At 34.7% G+C, this 27998-nt stretch overlaps 3 protein-coding genes across 6 annotated transcripts in view; 1 reads left to right on the plus strand and 2 right to left on the minus strand.

Moving 5' to 3' along the window:
* The window catches only part of rce1b (Ras converting CAAX endopeptidase 1b), a 46858-nt gene extending 40382 nt beyond the window's left edge, over positions 1-6476 (minus strand). Inside the window, exon 1 of the mRNA XM_073935915.1 lies at positions 6412-6476. The gene's annotated coding sequence lies outside the window, so the exon portion shown is untranslated. The remainder of the gene's footprint in view (positions 1-6411) is intronic.
* On the plus strand, positions 4320-21448 carry stx5al (syntaxin 5A, like). Of its 4 annotated transcripts, none has more exon segments than NM_199630.2 (12): positions 4320-4765; positions 6481-6568; positions 9036-9264; positions 9387-9457; positions 12298-12353; positions 12426-12496; positions 12580-12696; positions 12785-12841; positions 14676-14757; positions 16788-16885; positions 16977-17098; positions 20277-21448. In NM_199630.2, coding segments are annotated over 10 exon segments (1044 nt in total). In that variant the 5' UTR covers positions 4320-4765; positions 6481-6568; positions 9036-9054; the 3' UTR covers positions 20437-21448.
* LOC100149591 (protein RD3) lies at positions 20572-27997 on the minus strand. Its single transcript, XM_017353061.4, has 3 exons — positions 27689-27997; positions 25094-25389; positions 20572-23434 (listed from the first exon to the last, which is right to left on the minus strand). The coding sequence occupies exons 2-3, from the start codon at positions 25387-25389 to the stop codon at positions 23110-23112; spliced, it is 621 nt and encodes a 206-aa protein (XP_017208550.2). The 5' UTR covers positions 27689-27997; the 3' UTR covers positions 20572-23109.
* Position 27998: the final 1 nt, after the last annotated feature.

Genomic DNA, 27998 nt, shown 5'->3' on the forward strand with positions numbered 1-27998 from the left:
CTTGGTTAACTTAATGTTACGTAAGTCAGTGGTGGTAGTAGTATAACCAGTTAGAGTGGTTTCTAAAATGCACGGAAGGATGTTAAACTCTAGTCAGTGCGTGTGTGATTACGCGTAGGCGTTGTAAGCAGAGAGAGTGTGCTGATTGACGTAAGATGCATACGTGCTTAAGGTAATCGCATCTCTTTGTGTAGGCTAATTTAATAATATAGGCTCCACAAATATTTAGTTGCACATATTTCTGCTCAGTTTCTCAGGTTTCATGGACAATACCGTACCATACAAATGCTACGTGCTATGATTTAACTTTTAGTGACCTGCTGGTGATTCTGAAATTGAATGAAGCTTTCCTGTAATTATTAATATACACTGTTGGAATCGCTGACTGGTTTTTAATTTAGGATCCGTCTCTCTTTAATTAAATGGATTCTGATGAAATGAAATGAAAATGTCCTCACACTAATGTTGAACGTGAGACAAGACAAGAATATTGGAAAGTTTCTGCAATAATTAGGAAGAAAAACACTGGATGTTTTTCTTTAACATTCTTCAGTATATCTTCCTTTGGGTTCAAGAAAGAAACTCAAACAGGTCTGAAATAAATGGAGTGCAAGTTAATGATGAGAGAATTGGTTTTATGCACAGCCAGTGTTTTTCAGCCAATGTTGAAAGCATAACGTGACAATTTTCAATTCTATAAGGTTTCTTTTACAGCATTGATGTTGTAATGTAATTAAAATTTAATCAGCTAAATAGACTTATTCATTCATTTTGTTCAAGTGTAAAATGAGCTGAAAGACAGTGTTAATGCTAGGGCCGTCAGGATCAGCAGGCGAGTACAGAAACTCCATTGAAAATACTGGGGTAAAATAAATGGTTTTAATATTTTAATGACATGGTGGGGGAAATTAAGTTTAATGCAGTGCTTGCCTGGTCTGAGACCCACTTTATATCGTATAACTATCCAGCAGTGAAGATCACAGATTTTTAAAGAAATCAGACCTAAAACGTGGCGAACGAGGCACTGAGGCTGGCTGGCTGAAATTAAATATCTGTGTGCATATACCCAATTATTACTTTGGGGCAAACTCAAAATGTACAAAGCAAAGTGTTTTCTGAAATATCATTAACAACAAATATATGAGCAAAAAGAACAATCTTGTCATAATTAATCACTAATATAATCATAATAACTAATATATTAATCAAATTTTTGTATCTTTAATCCCACAGCATCCTCACCATCAAGGTATGATCTCTCACAGATACTCACTATCATGTTTTAATGTAAATGAAAAGCAGCTTGAAGCTAAAAGTATGAGCAGAGTTACTCATGAACTGCATGCCTATTGGTAACATTTAAGATTAGAGAGCTCTTTAATATGAATTCTATGGGAATTACTATCAGAAAGCTCCGTAATACAAATCTTAATGTCTGGGTAAATTAAATTATTACTTGAAAAATTAAAAACAGAGACTTTTTACTAGTAAAAAGTACATTTTAGAGCTCTGTTATTGCTTTTCTTTACCAAAATGAATTGAATTAGAGTGTTCTTTTATTACAAGTAGCAGTAATAAAGGAGGGGTCTCTAACCTGAATCAATGCAAGTCAAATTTAATTGTATATCCGTTTAATCAGGATTCTTAGTAAAGATTCAATTATAGAGATCTATAATTAAACATTAATGGAAATGAATGGTTACATGACTAGTAAACAAAATAATTTTAAACTGGAATTGTTTAATTTAGAGATCTCTTTAATTGTAATTGTTAAGAACTGATTAGATAGGCTTTCTAATAGGAATTGATAAGAGTAATCATTTAATAGTAGATCCCTGTAATGAATTTGTAACTAAAAATGCATTTGTAACAAATAACTTTGTAAGATTTTAAGCTTAAATGGCTTGCCATATGCTGTGTGTAGCCATATGCTGTTCATAGGAGTCGCAATACCAATGGAAAAAACCCTTCCTATGGGTTAAAATCCAATGGAACAAATATTGTCAACATGGAAAGGCTGATAGCTTTATATTTGCATGTTATTTTTAAATGTAACTACACTGTAAAAATATGTAAACAATTAGTCATGACAGCATATGTTTTTAGTACATTGAAACTTATTAAACAATGCTATATTCTAACTTAATTTTTAAGTTATGCAAGCACTTTTAAGTCAGTTTAACAAAATAAGCTCAATAGATTCATGAGATTAATCTGATTCAGCTTTAAATTTTGAGGCAACCAGGATTTGTGTACAGTTTATTAATTACCATTGTTATCTTTACCTTCCCCTCATCAAAACATTCAAAATATGTACGTTTGGTGTGCCACCAGGAACAGAGTTGGGAAACACTGTTCTAAGTCATCGATTTCTCTCTTTTATGCTGAAGCTCTACATGAGCACCCTTTGCAAGCCTCGTGAAACACTGGTTAAAGTTGAAGACGAGTTCTCTGAGGTGATACTGGGTCATGTTGTGCCCTCATGTGTCCCTCTACAGCGCTGTGGGGGATGCTGTTCAGATGAGGCTATGGTGTGTGTGAATGTGGCCAAACACACCACCATAATTCCGGTAGTCAACACAAGCTAGTGTATAGGGATATGTTTAATTCAGCATATAACAGCGTTTCCTTTCCTCGTGTTTTGTCTTGTCTTGTTTTCTCATGTTTTGTCTTTTTTCGTTTTTTGTTTTGCTTCAACAAAACGACAGTTACAGCAGTATGCCACAGATTCGGAGGGGAATATGGCCGGGAGCATCATCGAGCTGCCGTTTGTTGAACACAGCCAGTGTCAGTGCAGGTAATGGACAATTTTATGCCTTTATCAGATGTATTGATTGCCATTAAGAGTTTTGACGAACTTAAACGGTCATAGAACGTCCCTAAAATCATGTATAATGTTCTTTCTTCTCATGAGTAGTAATAAATAATACTATTATTCTTTCCTCCTAACAGGTTCAGAGACTAGTTCTGATGAAACAGCTTATCTACATACAAGTTTTTCAGTGTTATTTAAGGAATTATTTAATATTTGTATTATGAATGTATAATTGACAGCATTATTGAGACCCCAGATTAATAAATGGAATAAGCCGAAAAGATAATGAATGAATGAATATTGAGATTATGTGTAAACAGTTTTCTTTGTTCTGTTTTCATCGGAAGGGTTATGATTTTAAAGTGGATGATTTTATGAAATGTTTTATCAATGATAGTCACAGCTTTTAAGTCCATGTCCTTTAGTTAAATTATTTTTATGGTAATACAGTGAACTGTACTGCGTGCATTTTGGGAATTAAAGCAAAAGTTGTTTTATTTGTTAGAAGCTACACACAGTTGATCACCACATTTCTCTCAGTCACAAGTTTCAAAGCTATTAAGAAGAAAACTCTGTTCAGTTCAGTACATTTACTTCATTTCATTATCATTTACTTCATTATTATTAAATATGTTCTGCTAACACAATGAGGAAGGCCAACACAGGTCAAAGACACAACATCACATTTTGGTGATTGCACAAAGTTACATTTACATTAAGTGATTTTATATACACTACTTGACAAAAGTCTTGTTGCCTATCAAAGTTTTAGGAACAACATATAATAACTTGACTTCTAGTTGATCATGTGGTATCAAAAGTGGCTTAAATAAAAGGCAAAGGCCTCTAGATTACACTTATTTGACCAAAATAAAAGTCTTGTCACTTAACAGAAAGAATGTGCAGTATAGAATATAAAGTCATGGTGCAGTGGTAAAATAATTAATATTGTGTGTATGACTCTCATAAGCTTGGAGGACTGCATCCATACATCTCTGCAATGACTCAAATAACTTATTAATAAAGTCATCTAGAATGGCAAAGAAAACGTTCTTGCAGGACTTCCAGAGTTCATCAAGATCCTTTGCATTGATCTTCAATGCCTCGCCTCCTTCTTCATCTTACCCAAGAAATGCTCAATAATGTTTATGTCTGATGACTGGCCAGGCCAATCTTGGAGCACCTTAACCTGCTTTCCTTTCAGGAACTTTGATGCGGAGGCTGAAGTATGAGAAGGAGCGCTATGCTGCTGAAGAAATAACCCTTCCTTGTGGTTTGTAATGTAATGAGCAACACAAATGTCTTGATACCTCAGGCGGTTGACTCTGCAGATTTCTCGCATGCCCCCATAGTGAATGTAACCCCAAATCATGATTTTTTTTCACCAAACTTGACTGATTTCGGTGAGAATATTTGGTTCATGCGTGTTCCAATAGGTCTTCTGTAGAAGTTGTGATGATTGGGATGCGGCTCAACAGATGATTCATCTAAAAAATAAATTGACCTGCAACTTTTCCAAATGATCAACTAGAAGTCAAGTTATTATTTGTCAGATAGTGTAGATAGAAAACATTTAATGCAAGTAAAACTGACTTGTGGAAAAGAGTATGTCAAAATGGTTGAAAAAATGTTCCATCATTTAACATAACAGATGGATAATGTAATCAAAAATTATTCTGATCTGTATTTAGTATATTACAGTTTATTTATCCATTCATTTTCTTTTCGGCTTAGTCCCTTTATTAATCCGGGGTCGCCACAGTGGAATGAGCATCCAACTTATCCAGCACATGTTTTACGCAGCGGATGCCCTTCCAGCCCAGTTCACCTGTACCACATGTCTTTTACACCACGAGGAAACCCACACGAACATTGGGGAAAATGCAAAATCCACACAGAAATGCCAACTGACCCAGCCGAGGCTCGAACCAGTGACCTTCTTGCTGTGAGGTGAGCATGCTACCCTCTGCTCCACCGCATCGCTGTTTTATTTATTTTATTACAATTGAAATGAATAAAACTTGTGGTTTTTAATAATAAATGTTTAAAACATTTTATAAAGGAAATTAATTTTATTTTCATGTCATTATTATTTTATTTGTAAATAAATATTGTTGCACTGAATGCTATTTTAGTGTTTGTTCTATGCATATCATAAAATATCAAAATATTATATTAAAATAATAGTGATAAAAAAGTAATATTAAGAAAATAACGCTTTTGATTGATTTAATGCTTGAAACCCAATTTTCTTCGTTGACCCACAAGCAATTCTAATGCAAGTAAAGTGTCTATTTAATGTTTCAAATAATGTTTGTGAAAGTAGTATGTCAAAACGGGTGAAATAATGTTGCATTATTTACTACATTTTATTACAAATGAAATGAAAAAATGAATGAAACTTGGAGTTTTTAATATTAAATGGTGAAAACATTTCATAAAGGACATATAATTTATTATTTTTTTATTTTATTTGTAAATAAACATTGTTACTTTTTGTGTCAGTCTTATGTAAATCAAACTAAAATGTATTTTATTAAAATAATTGTAATAAAAATACTATGAAAAAAATAGCTTTTGATTGTTTTGATGCTTGAAACACCATTTTTTTTTTGTTGACCGCCAAGCTATTTGTTTAGCAAATTTCTTATCTTAAAAAAGATTGGTTTGACCAGGGAATTATTTTTGTTTAAGATTTACTAAATAGCAGTGATGAGATTTATATCTATCAGGACATTCTTTCTAATAATAATGATTATAATTTGATTGTGAAAAGCATCTCTAATAAACTGCTTTACTTGATGTAAATTCATGTTATTTATAACTCAGTCTTAAAGCAAATTCCAAAAACTCTACTTGGTGGTATCAGTATCCTAGATAAAAAATAAATAAATAAATGTAATACCTTCCATGTCAGAAAATGTCTAATTCAAAATAGTAGTATTTTTGAAATATTCAAAATAGCCATTTTGAAATGGAAACTATATATATTTTTTACCTTTATAGGTTATGTTCAACAAGAAAAAAATAATTTTAATTGATTTAAAATTATACATCTTAAAAAGGCATTTCACCACAATGTTCTTTTTGTTTACATCTATTTTATATACTTGTAAGTTTTCTGATTATTTTTGGAAACAGGTTTTAGGGTTGATTTTTGATTAATTTTACAATATAATTACCTTTGACGAATACATGATTCTTTTTTTTATTGTAAAATTGTGTGGCTATGATACACTCAATAATGCTTTAAAGTTGATAATTTTTCTTGGGAAGTTTCACACACACATGGCAAAATTAATGTCTATTAGTCCCTCCGTTAATTTGTTCTGTAAAGATTTAAAAATAGTTAATAATTCTTTGACCTCAATTACAAGAAACAAGAAGGCTATAAAAACCTCAAAAAACCAAATCTGTACAACCAAATAATTTAAACAGGATGGATCCCTCCATGTAGCATTTTTTATTTAATGTATGTTCTGCATCAATAAGTTTTGTATGACTGCTACATATGTTAGCGTGTAATCTTGTATACTTGTCAGTTATATGCTTCAATAAAAATATAAGAATAAAAAAATAAATGAAAAAATTCTTACCTTCATAACTTCAAGCATAGTAATCGCAGCGCCACCTTGTGTTGACTATTAACCGAATTTTCTGCAAAGGATACGTGGCAGTGACGTCAGTATGTTTGTCAAGACCCGGATATTATTTACAGCCTGCACACAGTTCAGCCATCAGAGAGGCAGAGTGGTGAGAAATGAATCTTTGTATCTTTCGTCTCACGTGCTGTCATTCAGCTTCCCATAAGTTACAACAAAGCTGCTCAATTGTTCACAAATGTTTGACGTTTTTCACAGTTTGAACGGTGTTAACATATTTACACAATCAGTTACTTAGCTTAGCAGCTAACATGAGCTGGATTTCATAAAAGATTATTGTCAAATATCGAAATAAGCAGATAACACGCCGCTCTTTTAACGAGTTCTTCTGATTTTAAAATGGCGACATTACTAAAACACAATAAACACAAATATCCAGTTATGCTCTGTTCAAAACAGCTGTCAATATTGTAATTCAATTAGTCAAAAATGACCGTAAAGAGATTTATAATGTCCTCAAGTATGTAACTAACCTCAGAATGTTACCTCAAGTGAAGTTCTTCAGAAATGTTCTCTCAGTAATGTACTCAGTAAAAAATCCTGAAAAATTAGTTTACAGCTGTTTTCAGTGCTCAAAATAAGTGTTCATATGGTTTAAATATCACAGGCACATTCCCAGTTCAGTTGTGAGATACATACAGATTAAGTTAGTTAATCTAACACCACACGTAATTATTATTATTATTTTTTGCTTTTGGTCAAAGAATAAAAGTGCATTTAGATGACCATTTTGCTGTTTGACTGATTTGGTGTGATAATATTGCATATTAGATACAACTTCACTATTAGTAAAGTTAGTAAACATTAGTTAAATCATTTACTTGCATCAATAGTGAGAAGTAATGTGTTACAGAAACTTTTATGTAAATTGTTGTATTAAATCTGAACTTTATTAGTTATAAAAAATAGTTGCCACTTTTGGATTGTGATGGGCTATTAAACTAAGATATTAAACTCACCAAATTTAAACAATGCATTATTAGTAATTTTCAATGTCTGTTTTGTTTCTATTTGCTAACAGTAATAAAATGAGCCTTATTGTGAAGTGTTTAGGAATCAGAACAATTTCAGTGCTCAACATATATGACTACACTTCTCACAAAGCACTCATTTAAATTCTATATTTTCTATAGGAAGCTTTACATTATTATATTTGTGTCACCACTGAAGCCAATTCTGGAGCTAATGTTACAAAAAAACTTATGATAATGGTCCAAAATTAGTACACCCAAACTATATGTCAGGGGGGAAATATTAAATATTAATAAAAAAAAGAGCAAAACTCAAGAGAAACTATATATATATATATATATATATATATATATATATATATATATATATATATATATATATATATATATATATAATGTTGTTGAAATTTTATAGTTTGTAATTTTTTCCTCAATATTTTGCATGAATTTAATTGTATTATCTTTCTATTTCTAAAGACGTTTGGTGACTAAAATATTATTTTAATAAATATTTGAATTTAATAAATCTGTTTTGTTCAAATGCACCAAAATATATTACCTCTGCTCAGTTTCAAACACTTTACAAAAACTGCCTTCTCGCATCTCCACAATATTGCACAGATTAGACCATTTCTCTCACTACCTGATGCAGAGAGGCTTATCCATGCCTTCATCACATCACATCTTGATATTGTAATGAACTTTTTTGGGATTTACCTACAAGTTCTCTCAGTAGATTACAGATTCCGCTGCACGGGTTTTGACACACAGATCATCACGCCACCATATTACTCATACTTCAACAACCACACTGGCTTTCTATTAAGTCACGGGTTGATTTTAAGATCGTGATTTTAACTTTCAAAGGGTGCATGGGCTAGAACGTGGTTACATTTGTGTCCTGGTGAATCTTGCTACTCCAGCCTGCAGTGTTCATTCAGCATTGGGACTTACTCTGTATCAGCCACGCTGTAAACTAAAGATGATGGGTGGTTGGGTTTTCTCATGGGGTGCGCCTAAGTAGTGGAATGCACTACCCATCAGCATTAGGAATGCCGCTTCTCTGGACTGTTTTAAGAAATTTCTTAAGACTCAACTTTTTAGCATTGCTTTTACCTTAGGACAATCATTTTGTCAACTTTTTAAATTCTATCTTATGGTTCATATTCTTATTGTTTTATTGCATCTTTTTTATCGTTGTGCTTTTTCTGTTATTGTTGGTATTTTGCCTCTTAGCGCTTTGAGTCTAAGAAAAGCGCATTACAAATAAAATTTATTATCATTTTTATTATCTATATTCACTGAGAAATGGATGAAAATATAAATTTTCAAATGGGGTGTGCTCATTTATGTTGAACACTGTACACTAAATTATTGACGTAAAGAAACATGTGTATTTAAAAAAAAATTAATGAGTCTTCAAGCATTTGGTCCTGTGATGAACACCACAATCTGAATATTCTTGAGAGGCATTCAAAATGTTTAAATCATAAATAATTGAGTTGAAGTGCCCACAATAATAATATCATGCATAGTTTATTTTGTTACTGAATATGTCTGGATGGATTCCTCTTTCCTGTTCATAAGGTGATGAGTGGGTGCACCAATGAACACACGTCGGCGTCACGGTCCTAAAAGCAGCCAGGACGGGGTGTACACTGGGCCCTCTCAGACCCAGTCCCAGCTGGTCCAGCAGCTGGAAACCCCCCTGGCTGTCCCAGCGCCCATTGCTCCCGTCCCAGACACATTCAGCATGTCCTGCAGAGACCGAACTGGCGAGTTTCAGTCTGTGTGCAAGTCCCTGCAAGGAAGACAGGTGCGATAACTATTGATTCACACTGTCGGGAAACCTGTGAGTGGCTAAAACATTCAATATAGTCTCGCTGTAATGGAGTTTGTACTGGTTGCATTAAAATTTCTCTTGTTTTTATCTTTTAGAATGGAGCACAGCCTGTCAGAGCTGTCAACAATGCAATCCAAAAGAGGAGTGATTTCACACTCTTGGCTAAGTGAGTAAACTAATTTGCAATCTCTCATACAGAGTTAAAAATGAAAAGTAATCAAAAGTAGCGATTTTTAGTCCTAATATTTGATCTGATCTTCAGCTGACAACAAGACACATGCACAGTCTGTTTTAGTAAATACACATATCAAGTTTCATGGTTTGATATATGAATATGCTGCTATTAAACACACCTTATAATATTCAAAAGCAGGTTGGAAATAATATGTAAAACCATGGGTTTTAACGATCAAAATCACTGTCTTCCCAGCCTAATCTCATGAGGAAACGTAACTATTTTACGTTTTTAGTTTAGCAGCTAATTCATACGTATTTGTACAAGTTAATTTGTATGAAAATTTACTATTTTAAAAAGGAGGCGTAGCACCCAACCCCACCTCTAAATTCAGCTGTCATTGGGGGGGGGGGTAAGCAAATCGTACTAAATTGTACAAATGAGATCGTAGGAATTCATATGAATTATCCACTAAGTATTAGCCATGAGGTTGTGTTTGACTTCCTCTAGACATCATTCCTACAAAATGACATGCCCGACTTTTTTTTCTTTTGGTTTCATTATATTGGTTTTATTTAAGTTTAATGATTCTATAAAAGGTATTATAGTGTAATCAAGTAAAAAGTTTGAACATTTTCTTTAAATACAGACTATATTTGATGTTATTCATTATTTAAAGACACAATCTTTATTAACTGCATTCCTACAAACTAGTTGATTTTCATCAAAATTCAGTCAGAGTTAATAACTACATTTTGTTCTCACCAATGTAAATGAGACATTTTGAATGAATTCTTTTAAAGAAGGATTCATTGACAATTTGGCACCTGCTAGTGTTGTTTATTTAATTTTATTTAAAAATTTTATTTTAATATTTTTTAAAAAACAAAATGTTTAAAACTTTAGAAAGAAAAAAAATCCCCTTTTAATTGGTTGATCTGAAGGTGCTCCTAAAGCAGGGCTGTCCAGACTTGGTCTTGCAGGGCTAGTGTCCTGCTCCAAATAGCCTCAACACACCTGCCAGGATGGCTGGCGTCTGAAACCGCCTACTACTCAGTAGGTTTTGCATATGAATTTAAATGTACTACTCAGCCGTTATAAAAGTATCTTCTATACAGTATAAATGTGAGCAGTATAAAAGGAATTTGGACGTATTGCATTCTACTACTCCCATTCATGAATTCTACTGCGAGGCATCATGAGATTGCGATGCGCACTTCAGAATCTCCCCATAAGTAGTCGGTCATCCAGGTACTTCTCGCATACTGTTTTTCAAATTCTATGAGTTCGGACATACTACTTGGCTCACATAAAGATTTTAGCATACTATATCGTATGGAAGTATGCTGTTTTGAACACTGCCGCTGTTTCTAGAAAGTCTAGTAAGAGCTTGTTTAGCTAGCCCAGGTTGGGTCTGATAGGGGTTGGAACAAAACTTTGCAGGACACCGGCTCTTCAGATCGAGTTTAGACACCCCTGATCTAAAGCTTTGAATGCACTCTTTATTTTTTTTCTTTGCTAGAAGCACAAGAAGTGAACATAAACACATAAATATATAAATCAATTTTATAAAAAATATAAATAAAAAAAAAGTTGTCATTAAATGCATTTTTGGAGGTGTTGGCTTTCGAGTTACAAACACAATGTTCTTCTAGAGCACAGGTGTCAATCCAGTTCCTGGAGGGCATTGCACAGTTTTGTTTTAAACTTAATTAAACACACCTGATCAAACTAATTGAGTCCTTCAGGCTTGTTTGAAACCTACAGGTAAACCTGCAGTCACACTAGACTTTTCTCCCCATAGACTTTCATTCATAAGCACACGAATGCATCACACCACAAACGCAAGCTCATGTGACAAGTTTGAAAGTTAGCTGCATTGCAAAGTTCAAGCTTGGTGAACTCTGACCTGTGAAATTGCATCACTTGACCATGTGAGACCATTTCAGGATTCAAAATTGGAAGATTAAAACATGACCTCTATGGGCAGAATTTTATAATATGGCCCAATCGCATGCTTTTTAAAATGTGTAATATCTTGTTTAATCCCGCCCCTTTTCACAGCGTCATACTACAGAATTATTGTCCTGAAGTAGGGTTGGAACTAAACTGTGCAGAGCAATTGAATTTGACACCTGAAGATACCTCACATTTGTCACATTTTGAAGGTTTTTAGTTTTTTTTTTTGTTGTATTTTTTAAAAATATATAAAATGATATAATACATCCTATTTCTTTTTAAGTTGAATGTTTATTAATTATACTGCCTATCTATAAAATGTAAATAAAACAGCACAGATGTTGTCAGTAAGATGAAATGTTTTTGGAGCACCTATACCAATATTAAGATTATTTGTATAAAAATGTTTTGCTCTATTCAAAACATTGTAAGTATGACTTGTATTTTAAATGTGTTTGTCTTTAAGTGACTAGAGCCTGACAACAATACATTAATACATTAGTAAATAAATGAGCATCATATGATTAACCGTACTCAAATCAGAATTGTGAATGATTTTCATCAGCCAGAGTGGATTTGACCAACATAAACACTGACTGGAATCCAGGTCAGCTGACTCCTCACTGCATTTACCTTCACATACTTCACTTTATTGTTTCTTTATTGTTGTTGAACATTGGATCCAATTTTATGACCAATTTCCCGGAAAATCCAGAGGGTTCAAGGACTTTTTCCCTGCAACTGTATTTAGTATTGGCACCGAGACGCTGCATTTGACCTATAATTTATTCAGACCTACTTAAGCTTTAATGGTCTGTGTTATTTCATCGACTTGGCTTTATGACAGATATTGACCCGCATCTTATTAACAGGCGAATTGGAAGAGACCTCAGCAACACTTTTGCCAAGCTGGAGAAGCTCACAATTCGTAAGTATCTTGTCCCTCCTGTCATTGTTGCACATGTTTTTAGCATATAACTCAAACGGTTTACGTCTACAGTTGCCAAAAGAAAGTCCTTGTTCGATGACAAAGCCACTGAGATTGATGAACTCACTTATATCGTGAAACAGGTGAGGGTTTATTATTACCTGCCATTCAAAAAGGACACATTATTCTGTCTGTGCATTTCATACTCTTACCCATCCCTGTTCAGGACATCAACAGTCTGAATAAGCAGATTGCTGGCCTGCAGGAGCTGGTTCGGTCTCGAAGTGCACAGAACGGCAGACATCTTCAGACACATTCCAACACCATCGTGGTCTCATTACAGGTATTAACCTCTGGCTTTAGTATTCATTTACAAAACAGTGATGTCTAGTGGATGTTCTCTTGAAATATAATATGTTTTCTGTTTGTAGTCCAAACTGGCATCGATGTCCAGTGACTTCAAGTCTGTCCTGGAAGTCAGAACAGAGGTAATTGATTTCCTTTTTTGCCTTAAATGCAGTATTTGGTAGGAGTGCTAACTTTGACCAAATATAGAGTTTGCAATCGGCTAATAATCACTTATTAGTTCTCAAGTTATTGATCTCATTAAATTGATCTGATCTGATATGCTTACAGTGGTGAGGTGAAAGTCATACATCTTGATCTATATTAACTAAATATACCTCAATAACAGTTAGTCTTCAGCCTGCAAAAACACACAAAGATCTTCTTGATGTCTTCTGTGAATTTTTCATTCTCCATTATATTGGTTGGTGTTGCCAGATTTCACTAGAAAATCACACCAGCTGTTTTTATGCCTTAAGACAGAGGTGTCCAAAGTCGGACCTGGAGGGCCGGTGTCCTGCTGATCTTAGATGCAACTTGCTTCAACACATAGATATATACATTAGATGGTGCCTACCCTGTTGTTGTCTATTAGAAGGAATGTGTCAATAGAGCTGCCATTTTGGAACAGGGTAGTGCTCCCTTGAAATGAATGCAGGACCAAACTGCAGTGGAGGACTGGCCATCCAGAGCCACAGAATTACACATTCCAGACAAAAAGCTTGTGTTTGTTTGTATGGAAATGTACTATACATCCTCCCTGTTAAATTTGATCTAATCCATGTCCTGAAACACACCCTCTCTCCTGCTCACTTCTCATACTGACGGAGGAGCAATTAGTTTGTGAATTAATCTTCGTTATGAATGACACCTTCACTTAGCTGACAATAATGCAAGTTTCTGGCACCGAAGCATCTCATTGTCATATTTCTTTTGCATTGTTTGCTGATTTTAGTCAACAAAACTAGCATAAGCCGAGTGTTTAGTGCAAGTTGTTGCTGCTTTGCCTTATGATGAATGCAGTAAGTGACTCAATAACGTTACCCGTTTAGCACAAAAGTTCATAACATACAAAAATGTAAAAAACTGAATCTTACCTATGAAATGTTCTGCCTTTGTGCTTTGTTTTCTTTGTTTGCTCATTACTACACACGTAAACAGCTCTAAAATCCAGCATCTTCACGTAATAACACTGTATTGACTAGTGTGGTTGAATGACCCTTGTCCTGGGAGCACTGTACAAATATGGCGGCATTATTGACGCATGCTCAGGTCTCTATGCGATATCTAGTGTATATATCGATGGCTTCAACACACATGCCTGGAAGTTTCTAGTATACCTAGTAAGAGCTTGCTTGTTCAGGTGTGTTTCATTAGGGTTGGAGCTTAACTCTCCAGGACACCGACCCTCCAGGACCGAGTGAGGACACTCCTGCCTTAAGGGAAAATATACAGTGGCCAAGAGAGCTTAACATGCTGCAATTTAAGAAAACAAATGCATTTACAAAAATTACCTGGAAATTAAGAAACGATCTTTATTGTTTTGACAGCAAATGTGTTGTAGATCTTCACAACTCAAAACAATTATGAAAACACGCTGCATTTTTTCAAAACACATGCAAATAGCACAGAACACAATAGATATCTTTCAAAGGGACCCCAAAATGTGACTCGACCCGGCTGCAATTTGCTTAATTTATATATTTTTTTCATAATAGTAAAAAAAGCAAGTGCTTTCTTAAAACGCTGCACTTTTAAGCTCTCAGCCACTCCAAAGGTACATTTAATGTTTTAAAGCAGTGGTTCTCAACCAGGTTCCTGGAGCCCTACAGCACTGCATGTATCGGATGTCCCAAAATTATCCCTGTAATACATCTCCATGTTAAAATGCGGACTTAAAGGTGACCCAATAATTGATGAATTTTGAATCATTTTATTCATGGGCTATATTTCCCCTTTATTTCTGTCTGTTTGTAGAACCTGAAGCAGCAGAGAAGCAGACAAGAGCAGTTTTCTCAGACTCCTGCCTCCGCATCTGCTTTCCACACTAACAGCTTCAGTAAGAGCATCTTTGGTTGTGATAAAGTCATCTCAAGATGTTCAGTGAGGTTTAAGTGAAGTGTTGTGAATCAAAGTGCTTTTCCACTGCTTCGTATGACATAGTATGGTTTGGTACAACTCACTTTTTTACCAAGTATACAAAGTTAAGTATATATATTTTAAGTACCTCCTTGGCTTAGATTCCATTTGAAGATCCTGATTGGCCAGAGAGATTTGCCACTATCTGTGTAGCTGAATTTTTAAAACATTTAGGCTGTATCCAAAATCTCCCACTATTTTCTACATTAGTCCACTACTTTAGTCCACTTAAATGAGTGATTCTGAGTACTGAGTGCACAGGAAGGATTGCCGTTTTGTTTGTGCTTTGGGTATAAATCCTTCAGACAGATACTCAATTTCTTGTTCAGATTCTGTGATATTTACAGTATTTAACACTTAGCGAGCCCTGGAATTACTAAATATAAAAAATGTGTTTTTATTTCTGTCTTGTATGCAAAAGTAAACTATTACATAAAATAATTCATTACTTTCAAATTTGACAGCGATAGGATACCACTGTGGATGTCATCTTATGCACTAAATTCGGCTTGCTAACTCAGTGCATTATAAGTATTTTTATAGCTGTTGAGTGTACATTGGTTGTACACTTGTTATTGCGGTGCATCATGAGTTTGATTAAGTGCAGAACATCCACTGGTTTCAGACACTACCACAAAATGGCTCAAATAGTACACTCGGAATTGGGGGCGATTTTGAATACAACCCAAATCTGCTAAATTTATATAAACAAATAAATATAAACAAATAAATTTTTTTAATGACAGTCAAATGCAACTTGACATGACAGAAGATGATCATAATACAACCATAAAATACACACATAAAAAAAGCTGGGTACAAAAGGAAATAAACTCTTCTAAACATTACAAATGGAAAAAAATAATAATATTTAACAGTCCGTGACAGTGAGAGGGGAAATCTATCTAACTATCTATCTATCTTTCTATCTATCTATCTATCTATCTATCTATCTATCTATCTATCTATCTATCTATCTATCTATCTATCTATCTATCTATCTATCTATCTATCTTTCTATCTATCTATCTATCTATCTATCTATCTATCTATCTATCTATCTATCTATCTATCTATCTATCTATCTATCTATCTATCTATCTATCTATCTATCTATCTATCTGTCTCTCTGTCTCTCTGTCTGTCTGTCTATCTCTCTGTCTGTCTGTCTGTCTGTCTGTCTGTCTGTCTGTCTGTAGTTGGATAGTTTAATAATTCAGATATTAACATCAACAATGTTTTTTTATTGATATTAACATAGTAACTGTATTCAGTTAGAAAAAAACTTTTTTCACTGTTGGTTTTAATCCATTAACTAACTTTTACTAATGAGACTCTATTATGGTGTTACCAATTGTATTTACATTGTAGCAGTTTAATTTACTCTAAACATTTATACAGAGCTCTGCCCAAATGAGTACACTGCCTTTTGGAAATAAATATTTGTATTAATTTCTCATTGAATATAGCCAATAATCTTTGGACTATATAAACAAAACAGCTTTATTAAATGGTTTTTCCATTAAAATAGGAGTTTGGTCACCTAACATCTATAGAAATAGGAAGATAATACATTTAAAAAATGTACAAACTATATTTGACATGTTTTGTGTTACTCTTAATTTTTCCTGTTTATTAAATTTTATTTCCTATTATTACCCCAACATAATAACTTGAGTATATTAATGTTTGAACGGATTCGCTTCTGTTTTGTCCTTGGTGCTGTCTAATCTACTGATAAGCATAAATATAGTATTTTTTTATTTCCTATAGAAAATATAATTTTAAAAGAGAGACTTGTGAGGTCCTAATGACTGTAATAAAGGTCAAATCTGAGACAAACAATTGACAAGACAGTGTATATTTTACATTTACTGTGTTTGTTTTATTATATAAAATTCTGGTAACAAACCCGGCACTCTTTTTCATCTTTTTCATGTTTATTCCCAGATAATTCAGTGCTTATGCAGGACGACTCCAAGAAGACGGATATATCTATAGATATGGACCTGAATTCCAGTCAGCAGATGCAATTAGTCAATGAACGGGTATTGTTTGTTTATTGGTTGTTTTGTAACAAAAGCTGCTTGTAAACTGGTTTAAATGTGTTTAAATCACTGCTGCCTTGTTTGTGTTTAGGATTCGTACATTCAGAACCGTGCAGACACTATGCAGAATATAGAGTCCACCATTGTTGAGCTCGGATCCATATTTCAGCAGCTGGCTCATATGGTGAAAGAACAGGAAGAGACTGTACACAGGTGAGGAAAGAAATGTTTGTGCTTTTCAATACATGTGGATTTGGTTATTGACCATTAGACACAATCCAGGATAGTTTGGTTCTTCAAAACTCATCCAAGTGTTTTTGTCATAGCAGCATGTCTGCAGCATGTGAGTTCAAACCTGCCCAGAAGCAGATTTTTTTATATAAAAAGTATTCAGTTGAGCTGTTTCAAGTAAAGGTGATTCTGAAAGCATGTACCGATAAATGATATTTCCTTACAAGTGTGTTTTGATTTCATTTCTGTACATTAAAGCATACTTATTATGTAGAAATCACTTTTATAAGGGGTTTAAGCAGTTGTGTGGCAACAGTCTGTAAATATAATAAGCTTCTTGTGGTAAAAATGTATATTTATAATCACACTTCATAAAAACAGTCAGGAGAAACACTTTGATTTGACTTCGACATTCTCCCTTTGTACATGTAATCTAACAAGGAAAGCCTCGCCCATTAGTAACATAAAAAAGAACCAAATCTTATAGCAATGAGAAATAAGCAGTTTGATTATAGTGATATACCAATGTATACCAACTGCAGAATACAGTATGTAAATTGCAAACTGTTATGACAGATCAGTTTAAAAGTGTATTTGTGACTGTGGACCAAAGTGGTCAAACTCAGTTCCTGAACGGCCACAGCGGATCAGCTGAAATGACACCCCGAATCCGCGGCTTCATACTAATCATCCACCCGCCACCCACCCGCACTTATACTTTTATCTGATGTATATATCCGCATCAGACCCGCACCCGATCCGCACCTGATCGTCACTTTAATAATTTTAATTCTTTGTTTTAGGCATGATGATAGTTCACATCTCTGATAGTAAAACAGTTGCCTACATTAATCGTAAACATTTTTAAATGAATATTTATTTATAAAAACTAAAGTTTGTCTTTATACAACATTTTCTTCCTTTTCAAAAAAAAGTAATAAAAGACATTTTAGCTTTTACAGATACATGAACAAGATAACAAAAAAAGTGCCACTTCAGCCTAAACGGCAGCTATGTTGTTTACATGGTCTTTTGCTTTGCACTGTGCAAAAACAGAATAGCATCTACTGTGCCTAAATTTGGACGATTCCGCCTTGCCTCCAAAACGTGGGCAGCTGCACTGAATGAGCGTTCGCTTGCACCGCTTGTTGTAGAAATGAACAAGATTCTCCTCGTAAGGTGCTGCAGTCGTGTAAATAAATTATCTTGTTTCTCCCAGAACGATAGCAGATTTTCCTCTGATGACTCCTCTAACTGAAAGTTTGAACAGTACTCTTGCACTTCATCTATTATTTTGGCCTTCTCATATTCTCATCCTTCAAAGCCCGTACTCTGCTTTTTCACTGGTCCACTGCCATGTCCTGCTACATCTACCTGCAACCCTCCCACAATTAATCATAATGTGTTTTTTTATTACCCAACCCGCTCGACCCGCAGATTATCCGCAGCGCCCGCGGATATAACCATCATCCACGCATCACTACTACACAGTTTAGTTCCAATCCTGTTTTAACACGCTTGCCTGTAGCTTTCAAACAAACCTGAAGGACTCAATTAGTACAATTAAGTGTGTTTAATTAGAGTTTGACCCCCCTGTTGTAGACTACAGATTATAGAGCAGATTTAAACTAGAAATATATATATATAAAAAAAAAAAGAGTCCTTCAGATAATATTCATAAAATATAAACAAAATTACTCAAATTTATACTTAAAGGTGCCATATAATATCTACAAAGAAGGGATGAGGCTTGGGTAAATGCAAAAAAAAAGAATGGTTTAACAGGCCCCCTAGAACCTAGAATCTGGCCCCACAGTGAAAAGCTCAGTTTTCACCTTATTTTAAGGGTCATGAATATTAATGAGCTCTGCTTTTTCTCATCTCTCTGATGCTCTCACAGCCTGGTGTAATCTGAAATACAAATGCGCAAAATAACCTTCAGTTACTTGGAAATATTTGAACAAAGTCTTGTCAAAATGACAATTGTTTCAACTGCAGTGGAGAAGAGGTTTCGGAGTTAACTGTAAACAATGACATCTGCTCAGTTACAGCTCCTGAGTTATGTGTTGTGAATCAAATATAGACTAAATTGTAATTATGCCTGACAAAAGGTCTAACACATCTGAAAACGATGGCAGGAAAAAATATCAACCTCTGTTTGCAGTTAGCAGATGAGTTTTCAAAGTTGATTGCTGTCCTTTCGCTTTAAACAAATCATAGTAAGAGCTGAGTGATATGACATGATGCATAAGTGTGCATTAAACACTAATTTAGCATTGTGCATGTGTCTGTTGTATCATTACAAACATATGCAGCAAATTTCATAATATACACGTTAACTTGCACTTTTTCAGCTCGTGGTAAGTCATTCCTATGTACTGAAGTCTTATTATTAAGCTAGGATACCCAGATTTTCATTCTATGGTCCCTTTTAAATATCAAAAGAAAAGCTCAATCAATGAAGGATTATATAAAAAAATAATATTAAATAAATCGTAAATACTAATAGTGTTATAATACAACATACCTGAACTCCGAAATGTAGGTGAGATTCAAGAATGGCTCTTCATTTACTTTTCCTGTTCCACACTTTCTGTGTCTAATCAATTTGCAAGTGTGTGTTTCCCTATTTACTTCCATTTGTGGTCAAGTCGTCACAGTTTGTGACCATAATGTAAAGCTTTTTGCCTTTGCAAACCCTCTTTTATTGCCACACTAACAGTTAGCCAGCAGTTTAATAAATAAAACCAGTATTAAAAGTTGTCTATCTAAGCTGATTTGCTCAAATAATTGTGCATATTTTTTTTTAAAACCCAGCAGCTTGACTCTAGTTATAAATCCTTCAACAAACCTTGAATTTCTTGGTATATATGATACTTTCATTCATCAACAAAGAGGTAAATGACAACAAATCTAATGTTACAAACAAACTTTGCAATAAATAACAGCTGTTTTTATTGTCTATTCAGCAAAAAGAAATTCTGAAGAAATGTATGATTTACATACCAATATTAAGCATGCTAATGAGAAATGTTAGCAACATTACAGCTTTTTCTGCATTCTTAATCAAATGAATGCAAGATTTAACGACTTTTACACTTTTGAACTTTAGCATACTTGCACTACTTAAGCAAAAATGGATTCCTCTCTACCATTTCAGAATTGATGCGAATGTGGAGGACACTCAGCTGAACGTGGACCTGGCGCATACAGAGATACTCAAATATTTCCAGTCTGTGTCCAACAACCGCTGGCTGCTCATCAAGATGTTCCTAGTCCTCGTCATCTTTTTCATTGTCTTTGTGCTCTTCATGACCTGACGTCCAGCTCTAAGAGGTGCCGATTTTGAGGAGTATATGATTCACAGTATTTGAAGAGTAAAAGAGGCTGTGCTCTTACTTCTGTCTGCTCTTTATCTGCTCACCGGTCACTGTCTTTTACTGATTCTTGTCTTCAAAATTGGTAAAAACAAAGACAAAGCAGCTGGCGGTTTCTCATAGATTTCAAATAATTTAACTATAATTGTCTTACATGTTTTATTGTCTGTCGAAGAAATCAACATTGTTTTTCTGAATCGCACAACTAACAACTCCAACTGTTTTGACAGATTCTGGTTCATTCAGTCAAAGTGCAAACTATAATGTTGTGGTTTATACTAAATATGCTACACATCTTTTCTGAGACATTATCATGCATTGCATTATTTCTCTCTTTTGACTAAATATTCCTTTTGAGGCCACTTGTTTTGCAGGAGTTTGAAATATACATACTTTGTGTATTCTGACTGCTGAAAGACAACATTACACCCCTACTTGTTGACCGTTTTAATGTGGATTCCACCTATTTTTCTTTGCTAAACATTTAGATACTGCTTGTCCAGTGGGTAAGAGGTCAGTATTTGAAGTATTCAGACCTTTTCAAGTTTTGGTGAGAACAGAGAACTACTTTAACGTAAAAGCTGGACATAATTCATGAATTTTGGGAGAAATATGAATAAAAAAAGATTCAGTTTATTTTTTATTTCAGTGGTTCTTTAAGTCAACTTTCACAAGCTGGTTTGTACAGAAATATTTCTGTGTATGTTCACAGATAGTCTGTTAGAAAGCTGCTTTCCAAATCTTAGTGTAAAGTTGTGTTTAACTACCCAATGAGGTTGGGGGAATTCACAGGCCATTATTTGTGAAATACATACGGTATTGAAATATGAAATACAATATCTATGTTGTAATGTGTGTGAGATCTGTTTTTCTTTTTTATTGTAGCATATTTTATAGGTGCAGAACTCAAAATATTATAAGATTACTAATAAAGTTATCTATTTTTAGGATAAAATTGTTTTTTTAATGTTTTATTTTTAGCTAGGGCTTATTTTTGATAAGCAATTAAACGTTTCATTGTTTCTTTATGCTCGAAAATTTAAATATATATATTTTTTTTTTACATTTTGTAGTTTTAGCAACATTTAGTGCTCAGCATATGAGTACACCCCCCACAAATTTCTAACAATACAATATTATATTTGTGTATATACATTAGTTTAGTCAGCCAAATCTGGAGCTTATCTAACAAACTTTTTACTTACAATAATGGTTCAAACATTTGGCCAAATTTATGTAAGTGAAAAATATTTTAAAAATTAAAATAAAAAATAGCAAAAATCAAGAAAAGCAAATGATATTTACAATTTTGTTGATAATTTTGTAGTTTGTAATTTTCTTTTTGCAATATTTTGCATGAATTTTGTTGTATTATCTTTCCATTTCTAAAGTTATGTGACAAATATGGATCAAAACATTCATTTTCAAAATGGGGTGGACTCAATTATGCTGAGCACTGTATAATCAAAATCTTAAGACCAGGTGCAAAAGGACAAGTATTCACATTGATATATATACTTGTTCAAAATAAAACAATCATTGTGTTTGGTGAATAAAGCTCATTATGTTCCTGAGATTAAAGCCTTTTCTGATGCTGATGCTGACTGCAGTCCAGTAACCATAAGACAAGATCTGTGATCTTTAGACATCACATCTCCTCCCACATCACAAACTTGCCCATTTGGAATTTACAAGTGGGCATCAAACATGGGATGCTGAAAGGCAGAAGAAAGTTTTATTCTCTGATGAGAAAAAAATGAACTTGGACGGCCCTGATGGCTTAGAAAAATTACTAGGCTCCATCATGACGTGGGATGCATCTTGCTTCAATGGGAAAATCAGCTTCAGGTTGTGCGGAGGTGACTGGCTATGTGGATTTGCATGGGGCATCTCTCGCGTCTGTGTATTTTTAACAGAACAACTCTGCAGTTCACAATGCCTGCCTGACGAAGGTTATCATCCAGGAGAATATGATCTTAATCCCACTAAAAAAATTCAGGAATGGATTGATGGCAAGGGAAGTTTGCAAAAAATATCTCAATTCTAGACCGTGGTTGCCATTTCTGAAGCCTTCATCACATTGAATCATCAATATTCCCACTGACCTCCTGTCACGTCCAGCATGCTGAAACCAATGTTTGGTGGTTTCAAGAAGGTCAGTGAAGCTACTCATTATTGATTCTTTATTTTGGACACTTGTGTTGGGTTGTTTCTTCTTTTGCCAGTTTGAAGCAGTACTTACAACCTGGATACCATCCTGGATACCATGCCAATTTCTGACCTGGTCTGAAGATTTGGATCAGGAGTGTGTCTATATATACACAGTATGTATAAATGCCTCTTTTGGATCTGCAGAGACAAATAATCAATTATTTTAACTAGCGATTATGATTAAATGTATTGATCAGTTGTTGGGAGTCCTAATGCAGGCATTTGATAAATATGTCATGTTTGATGTAAGGGAAATCTCTAAATGATGAATCAACAAGACCAAGCTATAAAAACCGTCTGATACCAAAAAAAAGAATAAAAATAGAAAAGCATTCCTTTACTGAACAAGCAATGCTTTAAACTATGCGAAAAAAAGCTACAGCATTGCCAAAATTGTCCGTTTGTTCAGGTCTGTGCTTTTTCTTCCACTATGCTGATATGTGGCATGCTCCTGATCCTCCTGTTCCTGTAGATCTTATCTTCATCTTCCTCAGTGCCAGGATCCTCATCATCTCGGCCGGCTGTGGATCTGCTCCAGAGTGGGCTGATACGAAGCCGTGAGCGCAGGTTGATGACGGACATGCTCTTGCTGCGGCTGACCCGGACCTTCAGCGCTTTCTCCATGGCGGCTCCCTCCTCCATCTCATCCAGGTAGTTGCAGAGTACGGCCCGAAACACGCGAGACACCTCACTCACCTCCGGCTCAAGCTCTGTCACCATTTTCCTCAGTCTAAACAACAAAAATACAGATGATGTCTCAAAGAAACTTTCTATAAGAGGTTATTTTGAATTGAGCTTTGATATATTTAAATGAAAAGATTTGATCTGGCAATTTTTTTTATTCTGCCCTGCAATGATATAATCATGTCAGTTATCCTATTTTTTCAAAATACATATTTAAAAATATCTTTAAACATCTCTTACTTTTTCTTTTATTGAATGACTCCATTCTACAACTGAACACTCATCAAAAAAGGACCTTATCATCTGCGAGCACTACTGTTAAAAAGACAATGGTTTGAACCATCCACTCGCCCAATTTTTACCTGAGATTGCCTTGCTGGAAGGAACAACTGCAGTAGTCATCTATACAGTATTTCAGGGGTGTAAAGTAACAAATACTCCAGTTACTGCCATTGAGTAGTTTTTCTTAGGAATTGTAATTTAGTTTTATGTATTTAGTTTTACTTTCTTTTCAGTACATTTTTAGTGCTGTATCGGTTCTTTTACTCAACCATTTTCCTTCAATCTGCAGTCACTACTTCTTTCTTGTCTATGGTGATTGGCTAAAGTAGAAAAATCAGACTCCTGTCCAATCAAATCGCACATAGAAAGTAAATTGCATCACAACCTTAAGACATGGGTGCTTTATAAATGTAGCAAACCCTTTGAAAGCATTAAAAATGTCCAAGAACATGTCCAAAATCTTTACACGCATTGACCCAGAGACTTTTTACAGACTGCATGTCACTGATGAGAAGATGATGGATTGAAAATTGAAAGAAGGACCAAACTAATGAAGTAAGGAAGGATCCTATGAATGATGGAAGGATTCAAGGAATCATTGAACAAACAAATAATGAAGGAACAAAAATTTTAATTAAAGAATAAGCGAACAAATGAAGGAACAAATGAATTATGGATTCAAGAAAGGACTGAATAAACTAAGGAAGGAAGGAACTAATGAATGAACAAAGGACCTAATGAAGGAACAAAAATATGAACGAATGAGTGAGCTAATGAAGGAAGAAACAAACAAATGAAGGAAGGAAGGATTCAAGGAAGAATTAGATAAAATAAAAAAGGAAGGAAGGAATGAATGAATGAATAAACAAAGGACCTAATGAAGGAAGAAAAAAATATGAACAAATGAATTAATGAATAAGCGAACAAATTAAAGGAAGAATGAAGGAAGGAACAAAAATAAACGAACAAATGAATTAGTGAACGAATGAAGGGAGAAATGAAGGACAAAATAAATAAAGGAAGGAACGAACAAATGAATAAAAAAGTAAAGAAGGAAGGACAGAACAAACAAACAATGGAATGAAGGTTGTAAGGAACGAATATAGGAAGATCACTAAATGCACTACAGCATGCTACGTTCACGCATCCCTGCACAAACCACATGGAAATGGAGTATGATTTTTCAGTACTCTCTCCTCCACTGAGTATATCTAATTTCTAGTTAATTTTATGTATAATTTTTTTGTTTTGTTTCTGTAGGCGGTTTCATGGTATCTATTTGTATATAGTTTTATATGCATGTATCATAATTAGAGAAAAATATTGACTTTAAATAATCAGAAATGTCTTTAAATAGTTACATTTCTTAATTTATATGTGAATGTTCGTGTATGAGTTTTAGCATTGATCACTGTAGGCCTACCTGAGAATGAGTGGACCGCACTGGGATGGGGGGATCTTGGCGCACAGGTCTTGAAGCTCCAGTTTCTCTCCAGGTGAGATCTCACGGGAGGATCTCTGTGGAACTGATGCCAGCCAGCTGTAATCCACACTGGAGTTGCGCCTGCGGGTCTCCATTGCCCTCTCCTGGTGGAGACGTTCGCTGCGCTTCACCAGAGATCCCAACTCTAACATCAACATGTTAGTTACCAGTTCCTCAGGTGAGCGATGACCGGGAACCTGTGGCTCCTTAGAGAACACTGAGGACCAGAGGAACATCTGAAATGGTAAAGAGTTTTGAAGTGCTTCTTAGTCTGTTCAAAATATACTCCCTGGAAGATTTATTAGGTGCACCACCTTGACTGTATTGGACACAACATTCAGAACTTCCTTAATTCTTTGTGGCATCAATTCAACAAGGTGCTGCAAATTTTTGGTTCATTTTGGCATGGGAACATCACACATTTTGAAAAATCTTTAACATAATCATGATTGAGTTCTGGTGACTGTAGGGCAATTTGAGCTTAATAAAGCATTATCCTGCTGGAAGTAGACTACACAAGAAGGGTTCACTTTGGTCATAAAGTGATGGACATGGTCAGCAACAACAACGATTAAATGATGCTCAATTGGTACCAGGGGACTGAAAGTGTGCCAAGAAAATATTGTTCATACCATTACAGCAGCATAAAGCATTGATAAAAGGCAGGATGGATCCGCGCTTTAGACCAAATTCTGAATCTACAATTCGAGTATCACAGTACAAATCAAGACTCGTCAAAACAAGCAATGTTTTTTTCATTCATTTAAATGTACCATAGAATTAATCAATTAAACTATTTTTTTTACTATAGCTTTGAAACGGTACATAAAGTAATAATACCAATTCAGATATACAGTATGCTATATCCAGGAACATTACAATAATTACACAACAACCAGAAATAACAATGAAGCAAAAACATAAATATCTGGATATATTTAGGAATAGCTGAATAATAAACAACATTGTTTCCTTGTTCTCATGTAAATCCTGTGAGTGTAAGATCAGTTTGAAAAATACTGCCAATCAAATTAAAACACAGGCTTTGACTATCCATGCAAGGTCATAAATTTGCATGCCCAATGTTTGATTTACCCCAACATTTCCTAGTGACATGACATCTCATGTTTACAGCTCGTCAGAACACAAACTGCAGGATATACGGATTAAAAAATTATACAATGCCATCCTGAAGAGGCATAAGGTCTGTTTAAGTTTCATTAGTGTAACGTTTCTGTTGTGAAATTTGCTGCATATGTTTGTAATGACACAGTAAACACATACTGCTGAATATGCGTTTAATTTACATTCATGCATCTTGTTCATAAATCATGCATGTTTTTTCTTGTATCATTCAGCTTTCTGTGATATGTTAATGTCGAGGTTGATGTTAAACCCTTTGTGAGTGTGTGTGTAGGTGTATGTTGTTTACAGATACACAAAGTTGTATAATGACATGAGTATGACCTTTTTGTACTCTGTTAAGGTTAGATGTAGTAATTCAAAACGCTTAAAATTCATACTTTATGAGGTCTTTTGAAATTCAAAATTTGCCATTTTTCCTGTGTGAAGCTTGGGTTTTCGGGCGGGGGTGGGATAGGGCTATATAATAATGTTTTTTTTTTATGTATACAATACATTATGCCTATGGAGTGTCCTTGTAAACCATGTATACATGTATGTTTGTGTGTAAGAAAGGCCATGAGATTTGTTACAATAGTGAAAAAGCATTGTTTGTTACGATAGTGTCCCTGTCACTATAGTGCAGTGTTTTTTAACCACATTTCTAAAGGACCACCAGCTCTGCACATTTTTCAGGTCTCCTAAACCAAACACCCCTGATTCAGATCTTCAGTAGAGACTGAAAGTCCTGCAATGGGTGTGACAGAGAAAGAAGACATCCAAAACATGCAGTGCTAGTGCCCATACAGGAACATGGTTGAGAATCACTGCTATATTATATAATCATGACCCACACAGGAGTGCCCCTGTAGGCCTCACTAACACCACTTCTAATAGCAACCCAGGTGGACTCTTACCCAGGTTCAGGACTTTGCTAGTTTTCAACCAGTCTTAGGCTTCAGGGTGTGCTATTCTTCTGCTGTCTTCTGCTTCAAGGTTTGATCTATTGTGGGTTCAGAGATTCTTCTTTTTCTGTAGACCTTGGTTGGTTTACAGATGCCTTTCGATCAGCTTGGTCATTCTCCTCTGAACTAAACTGCTCTAAATGGTTGCTCACTGCATATTCTCCAAATTTGGGATAATTTTCAATGAACTTGTTATTTTTTAATAGCAATAGTACTCTACCATCTCATCTACACCAACAACCATTCCACATTCAAAGCCACTTAAATCAACTTTCTTCTCCATTCTGATGCTCAGTTTGAGAAGGAGAGCACATTTAAATGCCTAAATGCATTGGGATTGGTTACTTGATATTTGCCTTTAACACACATAGTATCCATGAGTGTATGTCGTGAAAAATAATAATACTATTAAAAAACATTCTCCTAAATGTTTACATATGGGACTTACCTTCTATTAGATGCAAAAAGTTGATTATATTCTCAGTGGATCCATCACACTATTAACCCTACAGCACATTGCAGTCAGTTCTGTCCCTCTCAACAACAGATAAAGGGCTAAAGAAAATCCCTTATGATCATAATCTTCAGTAAAGCCACATTTCAGTAGTTCATCACTGCACACAAAGGGAAAAAAACAAAACAACTTAGTCTAAGAGTAAACCATCCCTCCACACATACAAACAATTCAAATGCAAACTGTGGATGTCTAGCTTAGTCATTCCGATGGAGCAGTCAGCGTAATAGGATTATTTCTTTTA

This window comes from Danio rerio, chromosome 21 (genome assembly GCF_049306965.1).
Source record: "Danio rerio strain Tuebingen ecotype United States chromosome 21, GRCz12tu, whole genome shotgun sequence".
Classification (NCBI taxonomy): Eukaryota; Metazoa; Chordata; class Actinopteri; order Cypriniformes; family Danionidae; genus Danio; species Danio rerio.

What these genes read in the sequence shown, in the direction of transcription:
- LOC100149591 (XM_017353061.4), bottom strand. Translation starts at nt 25,389, where the DNA reads ATGTTCCTCTGGTCCTCAGTGTTCTCTAAGGAGCCACAGGTTCCCGGT. An exon ending in TGCGGTCCACTCATTCTCAG is followed by an intron (nt 23,435 to 25,093) that starts GTAGGCCTACAG and finishes TTTGTTGTTTAG; the next exon opens with ACTGAGGAAAATGGTGACAG.